The sequence below is a fragment of the Protobothrops mucrosquamatus genome, unplaced genomic scaffold (assembly GCF_001527695.2).
Source record: "Protobothrops mucrosquamatus isolate PMUCROS unplaced genomic scaffold, P.Mucros_1.0 scaffold2049, whole genome shotgun sequence".
In the NCBI taxonomy this organism is placed as follows: Eukaryota; Metazoa; Chordata; class Lepidosauria; order Squamata; family Viperidae; genus Protobothrops; species Protobothrops mucrosquamatus.
The window spans coordinates 134,002-143,731 of record NW_015388156.1 but is presented as its reverse complement, the minus strand read 5'-3'; the positions used below and the strand labels follow the sequence as shown (position 1 = coordinate 143,731).

Sequence of the window (9,730 nt, the reverse complement as noted above, 5' to 3'; positions counted from 1 at the left end):
CCAACCCCCTGCTCAGGCAGGAACCCTACACCATTTCAGACAAATGGCTGTCCAGTCTCTTCTTAAAAACTTCCAGTGTTGGAGCATTCACCGCTTCTGGAGGCAGGTTGTTCCACTGGTTAATTGTTCTAACTGTCAGGAAGTTTCTCCTTAGTTCTAGGTTGCTTCTCTCCTTGATCAGTTTCCATCCATTGCTTCTCATCCTTCCTTCAGGCGCCTTGGAGAATAGCTTGACTCCCTTTTCTTTGTGGCAGCCCCTGAGATATTGGAACACTGCTATCATGTCCCCCTCGTCCTTCTCTTCGTTAAACTAGACATACCCAATTCCAGCAGCCGTTCCTTATATGTTTTAGCCTCCAGTCTCCTAATCATCTTTGTTGCTCTTCTCTGTACTCTTTCTAGAGTCTCAGCATCTTTTTTACATCGTGGTGACCAAAACTGGATGCAATATTCCAAGTGTGGCCTTACCAAGGCATTGTAAAGTGGTATTAATACTTCACGTGATCTTGATTCTTTCCCTCTGTTAATGCAGCCCAGCACTGTGTTGGCCTTTTTGGCAGCTGCAGCACTGCTGGCTCATATTTAAGTGATTGTCCACTAGGACTCCGAGATATAAATCACGGGGAAGTCATACTATCTATTAAATAACAGAATGACAGAGTTGGAAGGGACCTTGGAAGTCTTCTAGTCCAACCTGCTGCTCAAACAGGAGACCCTATAGCAGGGGTCTTCAAACCTGGCTCTTTTATGACTTGTGGACTTGTGGAATTCCTCAGCCAGGCACTCTGGCTGAGGAATTCTGGGAGTTGAAGTCCACAAGTCATAAAAGGGCCAAGTTTGAAGACCCCTGCCCTATAGTATTCCAGACAAATGGTTGTCCAATCTCTTCTTTAAAAACCTCCAATGTTGGAGCACCCACAACTTCTCAAGGCAAGCATTCCACTGGTTGACTGTTCTCACTTGTCAGGAAATTTCTCCTTAGTTCTAAGTTGCTTCTCTCCTTGATTAGTTTCCATCGGTTGCTTTTTGTCCTGCCTTCAGGTGCTTTGGAGAATAGGTTGACACCCCCCCTCTCCTTTAATAAGATAAATGAAAGTTCTTCTATGGCTAACAGGCTGGCGAAGCTTGGCTTACGTAACTGATGTGGGAATAAAAGTCTGCTGAATCTCATCAAAGGTTTTTAAGATGAGAAGGTTAAACCGATCACCCCTAAGGCTGATATTGCTGAGGAATTGCCTTCTTGTAGGTATCATATAACCATGAGGCCAGCGTCCACCATTTCCCAATTTTAATATTCTTACAAACCAACCAGATCTCTTTCAGGCAACTGAGGAGCAAAGCCCAAAGCTATCGTTCTCACTGTTTTGCTTCCTGTTTGCAACCCAACTTTTTCCAATATGTTCCACAGTAGCACTGCAGTTGACATCAGTGGACCACCATCTTGCGTGAATGTGTCTGTCTCCTTGGGGCAGTGTTTCTCAACTTTGGCAACTTTAAGATATGTGGACTTCAACTCCCAGAATTCTCAGCCAGCTTTGGATGTGTTTAGGGTGTCTTAAACACCCTTAATCCAAAATGGTTGGCTGGACCTCATCAAAGGAAGTATGTCTAGAAAGCAGGGTTTCCCAATCTTGTCCCCAAGGTGCTTTTTCAAGAGGCAACTGGACTTCTTTTGTTTTTCCTTGAAGACGTTTCGCTTCTCATCCAAGAAGCTTCTTCAGTTTCTGACTGAAGCTTCTTAAGATGAGAAGTGAAACATCTTCAAGGAAAAACAAACAAAATCCAGTTGTCTCTTGAAAAAGCACCTTTGGGACAACCATGATCTGGAGAATCTCCATAGACCTTTCCCAATCTTGGCAACTTTAAGATGCATAGTGAGAAGGAAGGAAGGAAGGAAGGAAGGAAGGAAGGAAGGAAGGAAGGAAGGAAGGAAGGAAGGAAGGAAGGAAGGAAGGACATGCCATCTACTATGCCCTCCAATATTCGTTTATTTGCTTTGTTTGATTTGATTTAATGCTGCCTGACTCCAAATGCCTCCGGGAGGCTCGTAGGACAATTATATAAACATAACCAAGGAATTTTAAGTGTGCATCTCTGCCTTTGTGTTTGCATAAGAATTCTTTTTGTCTTTTTCTGAATTTGATTGACATGGGTCATTAGGAAACATGCCTGCAGAGGCGGTGAACAACCATGTGTTGATTGTCTGAATAGATTGGAGGCAGATAACCTTGGAATTATTTTTTTTATTCTTTCCATTCCCGTTGTTGGCATCTCCGTGCCATATTTTTCCCAACCTGGGCATCGGAAATTGGCAGCGAAGCCGGCTTTATCAATATTCAAAAGAATGGCATGATCGAAAATTGGCATTTGGGCCTCAAGGTCAAAAGAGAGCAAAGTTCACCCTGCAGGCTTGGCCTCCTTCCTCATTGACGCACGAACCCTTCCCAGTCCAGATTTGCTGGACTTAAAAAAAAAAGCGACATCAGGAAATAATCACAGGAAAACGGATGCCTTATGGCTAGCCATGTTTCCTTTGGCATTAGCAGGCCATTGGGATGCAGCCTCCAGAATTTTCTCATCCTAGAAGTCAGTAAAAAAAAAAGCTATTAGGGAATAATCATCACTGCTGACTAAGAAATCTCTAGCGGCACAGCTAGAAGATTTTTGTTTCAGAGGCAGCTGTGAGAGGAAGGCTGCAAGGGTGGGATTGCAGATTGATTAGGGGTAGGCAACCTTGGCTCTTTTATGACTCGTGGACTTCAACTCCCATAATTCCTTAGCCAGCCATGCTGAGGGGAAAGGGAGAGGTTTCCAAGCTGAGCCATGCTGGCTCAGGAATTCTGGGAGTTGAAGTCCCCAAGTCATGAAGGGGCCATAGTTCCCCCATGCTGGGTCAGGAATTCTGGGAGTTGAAGTCCCCAAGTCATGAAGGGGCCATAGTTCCCCCATGCTGGCTCAGGAATTCTGGGAGTTGAAGTCCCCAAGTCATGAAGGGGCCATAGTTCCCCCATGCTGGCTCAGGAATTCTGGGAGTTGAAGTCCCCAAGTCATGAAGAGGCCATAGTTCCCCCATGCTGGCTCAGGAATTCTGGGAGTTGAAGTCCACATGTCATAAAAGAGCCAAGGTTGCCTACCCCTGAGCTAGATAGACCAGGGGTCCCCAACCCCAGTCTGTGGAGCAGTACCGGGCCGTGGCATGCCAGCAACCAGTCCACACAAACAAGAAAAGCCCCATCCACAGGATGCAAGCAGCACACAAAACCACACACACACCCTCCGGTCCATGGAAAAACCTCTCTCCACGGAACCGGTCCCTGGTGCCCAAAAGGTTGGGGACCTCTGAGCTAGACAGCGGTCCGAAAGTTGAAGGATGGTAAATCCAGGTAAAGTCCTGGATCTTTATGAGGGACATGAATGACCGGTGGTCCAAGATGTCACCTTTTCTAATTGTGTAAGTCAGCACAGAGGTTTTACAAGCAGTCCTCGACTTAACAACCATTTGTTTAGTGACCGCTCGAACTTAACAATGGCACTGCAAAAAAGTGACATGACCCTTTTCCCCGCTTACGACCATTGCAGTATCCCATGTTCACGTGGTCAAGATTCGGACACTTGGCAACTGGCATGTCTTTAGGACAGTTGCAGTGTCCTGGGAGGGGGGGTTCATGGGATCCTCGTTTGTGACCCTCTGACCAGCAAAGTCCACAGGGAAGACAGATTCCCTTAACAATTGTGTCACTAGGTTAACAACTGCAGCGATTCCCTTAACAACTGTGGGCAAGAAAGGTCGTAAAATGATGACTTAGGACCGGTTCTCACCACTTATGACCATTGCAGCATTCCTGTGGTCACATGATCAAAGTATGGGCACTCCGCAACTGGCATGTATTTATGACACTTGCATTATCCCGGAAAGGGTATATTTGGACAGTGGTGGGATTCAAATACCTGAAGAACCAATTCTCTCATTGGATGCAGGCCTGGGCGTCCGAGGCCTAGAACGGACTTCCGGAAGTGGTATCCATGCACTTCCAGCGGGCCATTCTAGGTCTGGGAGGCCTCCTCCAGACTTCCGAGGCCTAGACTAGACTTCCGGAAGTGGTATCCATGTACTTCCGGCGGGTCGTTCTAGGCCTGGGAGGCCTCTTCCAGACCTCCGAGGCCTAGACTAGACTTCCGGAAGCACTATGCATTAAGCTGGTTCTCTGAACTCAGCAAAATTTAGTTACCGGTGCAAACCGGCTGAATCGCACCACTGTATTTGGATCATGTGATCACGGGAATGCTGCAATGGTTGTAAGTATGAAATATGCACTGTGATCACCGTTTGTAAGCTTCCCAGCTGGCTTCTGACAAGCAGTCAATGCAGGGGGAGCCAGATTGGTTTAACGACCACGTGATTTATTAGCAACTGCAGCTATTCGCTTAACAACTGCAGCCAAAAGGTCGTAAAATGGGGCATAACTTCTGCCTTGCTTAGCAACGGAAATTTTCGGCTCAATTGTGATGGTAAGTCGAGGACTACCTATGTTAAGGTTCTGGAGTGAATTACAAAAATCCTGCAGACTTTCCTAGCCTAGGGCGGTTTGGCTGACTTATCAAATGCTGCGCATTTCTGAAGAACCTTTTAAACAAATACATGTTAATGATTGTACTCTAGAATTCTTGGCTTACCTTTTGCTATATTTGGCAAAAAAAAAAATATTGCCATCTTCAGTAACTTTTTGCATTTCCTTGTCTCTGGAAGAAGGAAATTGCTTTCCTGGCAGATTTCGTTGACACAAAGTCTTTCTCAGAGCCATTGCAGTGACTAAACAGAGCGGATTAGGGACATTCCTGCCAAAAATAATATTGTTTTCATTTAATTATTGCAATCGGGAGAATCCAAAAAATGAAACACGCACATTATATAAAACATCCCATTTTGAGAGTCGCCATGGGAGGATAGGATGCATGACTCATGGCCCCTACATAACAGCAAACAAATTCAACTATCTTAAATAGCATGAGAAGATATATTGGGGTGAGTTGGACAAAAATATTTTTTTATTCAGGCTTGGCTTTCCTTTCTGTTCCTTGGAATAATTTTCCATGTCTTTTTAAAAAATCCTTGCTATTAACTTAGAAGCACAATACGTACATTTTCTCAGTTTCTCTCATTTCTAATTTTATTACCCCTGGAACTGTGCAGTAATCCAAATTCCAAGAATAAAGTATGCTTGGGATTGGATATTGACATCTTTACAGTAAGTATAGCTTTTCCCATGCTTGCACAATTGCGTAGTGCACAAAAACTGGCACATTTGGTCTAAAGATATGCCAATGGATGTGAGGTGGGCAGCTATGCACAGTCCAGATTTCCTTTTCCACATTTTTGATCCCAGATTTACTGCACAATTCCCTTCACCGTCATAACTTACTCACAATCCTTTGTTTAATGATGGCACTTTTAGCCTTTTAAATTAAGGATGAGATCAATACACAGAGAGGGAAACTCTGAGTGGGACTTCAATTTTAGTGTTTCCAGATGCATCTCACTGTGAAAGAGAGCAGTTTGGTCTAGTGCTTAAGGCACCAGGCTAGAAAGCAGGAGACTGTGAGTTCAAGTCCTATCTCAGGCATGAAAGCCAGCTGGGTGACTTTGGGCCAATCACCAGGAGACGATGCGTTCTAGTCCCGCCTTAGGCATCAAAGCCAGCTGGGTGACTTTGGGCCAATCACCAGGAGACGGTGCGTTCTAGTCCCGCCTTAGGCATCAAAGCCAGCTGGGTGACTTTGGGCCAATCACCAGGAGACGGTGCGTTCTAGTCCCGCCTTAGGCATCAAAGCCAGCTGGGTGACTTTGGGCCAATCACCAGGAGACGGTGCGTTCTAGTCCCGCCTTCGGCATCAAAGTCAGCTGGGTGACTTTGGGCCAATCACCAGGAGACAATGCGTTCTAGTTCCGCCTTAGGCATCAAAGCCAGCTGGGTGACTTTGGGCCAATCACTAGGAGATGGTGAGTTCTAGTTCCGCCTTAGGCATAAAAGCCAGCTGACTGACTTTGGGCCAATCACCAGGAGACAGTGAGTTCTAGTTCCGCCTTAGGCATGAAAGCCAGCTGGCTGACTTTGGGCCAATCACCAGGAGACGGTGAGTTCTAGTCCCGCCTTAGGCATGAAAGCCACCTAAGGTGATCTTTGACCCAGTCCCTCTCCCTCAGCCCAACCCACCCCACAAGGTTGTTGTTGCGTGGAAAATAGGAGGAGGAAGGTGTGTTGGATATGTTCACCACCTTGAGTTATTTGTAAAAATAATAAAAGGCAGGATAAAAATAAATAAAATAAATAAGTGAAATAAATAATGGACCAAATGACCTCTTGGCAAGATTCACGTCAATTTGAAAAACACATTGCCTGCCACAAGGAGCACAGTTTTGGATTAAAGGCATTTAAAATAGCATTGACTCAGAATCAGTCACCAAGATTGAGTCTTTTTAACAATCTAAATTTATTGTAGAAGCAGCACTGGGTTTTACCAGGAGTTTTCAACAGAGAGTCCTGGGACTAATTAATATAAGATACCATTCTACCAATGCTCCTGCATTCTGTGCTGTATGTTTGCTACACCAAGTTGGTGGATTGCTTAAATCACATCTTCCTAGACCAGTGGTGGCGAACCTATGGCACGCGTGCCAGAGGCGACACTCAGAGCCCTCTCTGTGGGCACGTGCGCCATGCCCCGAAGATGGCAACCGTCCCTCTTCAACCAGCCGCCCACTAACTCACCGAGGTCCCACGTGGCCGGATGCATCCCGGCATGGCTGGTTTCCCTCCCCTCCCGTCCCATCCCTCCTGGCCTCGCATGCTCCCCTTTTCCCGGGCACGACCCACTGCATTCGCCTCCTCAGCTGTCGGCCAGCCGTCCAGCTCAGAGGCGGCTTCTCTGAACTGCTGGCGGCGGGCTGCGGAGCCCCAGAGTGCGCCAGTTGAGGGGACGGCAGGCTGTGGCTGCTGACGGACACCATCAGCCCCCATGCACTCACTGGCCTCTGTGTGTGGGGGCCGATGGTGTCAGGTAGTAGCCGCCACGATCCCTGCCTCGCCTTGCCCTGCGGCAATGGCACCCCTGCCCTGCCTCGCCTTGCCTCACCCCGCAGAACGAGCCTCCTGCCCACCGCCCCACCTGCCAGAGACCCCCTGGATCTCCCCCAACCCTGCCCGGCCCCCACAGGCATCCCTCTCCACGAGCAACATCGAGGTGACCATGCCCACTTGGCCACATACACCCAGTCTGCCATGACCACTACCCCAGTGGGCCACGGCGATAAATAAGTGGGTTTTGGGTTGCAGTTTGGGCACTCGGTCTCTAAAAGGTTCGCCATCACTGTCCTAGGCTGTATATTATCTAGTGAACCGTAACTCATTGTTGGTCTGTGTTCAGCTACTTTGCTTTAAACTGATCTTCTACACAACTGCAAGTTTAAAGTTAACTTGGAAGGTGAGACCAATTGCACTCATTAAGCTATTGTTTTTTACAACATCTCTTTCTTTGGAAGAGTTTACCGATTAGAAAATTAATACAGGTAGTCCTCAACTTACAACCATTCGTTTAGTGACTGTTCGAAGTTACAATGGCACTGAAAAAAGTGACTTATCACATGACCGTTGCAGCATCCCCATGGTCATTTGATTCTCCAAAGCACCTGAAGGCAGGACAAGAAGCAACAGATGGAAACTAATCAAGGAGAGAAGCAACCTAGAACTTAGGAGAAACTTCCTGACAGTTAGAACGATTAACCAGTGGAACAACCTGCCTCCAGAAGCGGTGAATGCTCCAACACTGGAAGTTTTTAAGAAGAGACTGGACAGCCATTTATGTGAAATGGTGTAGGGTTTCTTGCATGAGCAGGGGTTTGGACTAGATGACCTCCAAGATCCCTTCCAACTTTTTATTATTATTTTATTATTATTGTTGTTGTTGTTGTTATTAAAATTCAGATGCTTGGAACTGACTCACATTTATGCCGATTGCCGTATCCCTGGGTCATGTAATCTCCTTTTGTGACCTTCCGGCAGGCAAAGTCAATGGGGGAGCCAGATTCACTTAACAACCACGTTACTAACTTAACAACTGCAGTGATGCACTTCACCACTGTGGCAAGAAAGGTCATAAAATGGGGCAAAACCCGCTTAACAACTGTCTCGCTTAACCTCATACATTTTGCAATCAATTTTGGCCGTAAGTTGAGGACTACCTGCAATACTTTTTTTTTTCTTTTAAGGGAGCGGTTCTGTCCCATTGTTTTAACACACACCCTCCTCTCTTCCATTCCTTCCAGGGTATGGCCTTCACCCTTGAAGAGAGGCTCCAGCTTGGAATACACGGTCTTCTTCCGCCTTGCTTCCTGAGCCAAGATGTCCAAGTTCTCCGGGTCCTCAAAAGCTACGAGACCAAATCCAATGATCTAGACAAGTGAGCAGAAGTGAGCTGGGGGATGCCTGCACAAATCTTACAGTTAGAACTAGATGCTCTGAAAATTTGGATTTTGACCCTTCAGGTTGCTTTCTTTGGCTGCCTTCGGTGGTTGCGGAGAAACTGCCAATTGTCTGGCATCTTACTGTGCATTTTCTCCTAGGAGGCTAGCTGTTCCCAGATCAGTCTCATAATTTCTATGCTAGCTTTGTTTCCAGCTCCTCTTAAGGTATCCATCCAACAGAAATAGTAAACTGACCCCAGCTACCCCCACTGTGTTCAGACATTTTCCCACGTAGATAAGGACTTCCTTGAACTGTTACTGTGACGTGACCTCTCGTAGTCTCTTCTTTGACCCAATATTCCTCTCCATGCTGTAAACATGGCAGACACTGTTGAACTTTTCAAAGGACTGTAGGATCTTTTTTTAATGTAGCATCCCTACAGCATTTGTAAAAGGAAGCGCACACACCCTTCCTCCCTAAAACATATAAAGAATGGTTGCTGGAATTGGGTATGTCTAGTTTAATGAAGAGAAGGACGAGGGGGGACATGATAGCAGTCTTCCAATATCTCAGGGGCTGCCACAAAAAAGGGAGTCAAGCTATTTTCCAAAGCGCCTGAAGGCAGGACAAGAAGCAACGGATGGAAACTAATCAAGGAGAGAAGCAACCTAGAACTAAGGAGAAATTTCCTGACAGTTAGAACAATTAACCAGTGGAACGACCTGCCTCCAGAAGTTGTGGGTGCGCCAACACTGGAGGTTTTTAAGAAGAGATTGGACAACTGCTTGTCTGAAATGGCATAGGGTTTCCTGCCTGAGCAGGGGTTGGACTAGAAGACCTCCAAGGTCCCTTCCAACTCTGTTATTCTGTTATTCCCTGCTGGTCTTTGAAAAAAAAAACTGAAAAAACACCAAGTCTATCACAAAACATCAATTTTATGCATTGTATTATTTTATTTGTAAAATTTATTAGCTTTCCTTCTTGCCACATGGTAACTCTGGGCAGCTTACAATATTAAAAGATAAAACTGTATACATTCTAATAATATAAATACTATAAAAAATCAACCTAGCTAAAACAAGTGGGTAGGGAGGGAGTATAATGAGAAGGGGAGAGGGTGGGAAACTAAAAAAACAATGCAAAATAATGATGTCTCTTGTTTTGTATCCTTTATTCCTCCATGGTTACTATTCTGGGTACTATACAGTAAAATCTATTTTTCAGTGTTAATGGGAAAAAGATGGGAGCTATTTCACCGTGAATCGTAGCCT

General features: G+C 45.8%; 1 protein-coding gene across 2 annotated transcripts in view; it reads left to right on the top strand.

Annotated features, from left to right (window-relative positions):
* ME3 (malic enzyme 3) overlaps positions 1–9,730 on the top strand; it is a 104,153-nt gene that overhangs the window by 30,611 nt on the left and 63,812 nt on the right. The window contains exons 1-2 of one of the 2 annotated variants that reach the window (XM_029285667.1): positions 3,677–3,700; positions 8,321–8,454. In XM_029285667.1, coding sequence (XP_029141500.1) covers positions 8,324–8,454 — 131 coding nt within the window. In that variant the 5' untranslated portion in view covers positions 3,677–3,700; positions 8,321–8,323. Of the gene's footprint in view, positions 1–3,676; positions 3,701–8,320; positions 8,455–9,730 lie in introns of those variants that run through there. The other variant, XM_015823923.1, reaches the window with a different exon arrangement.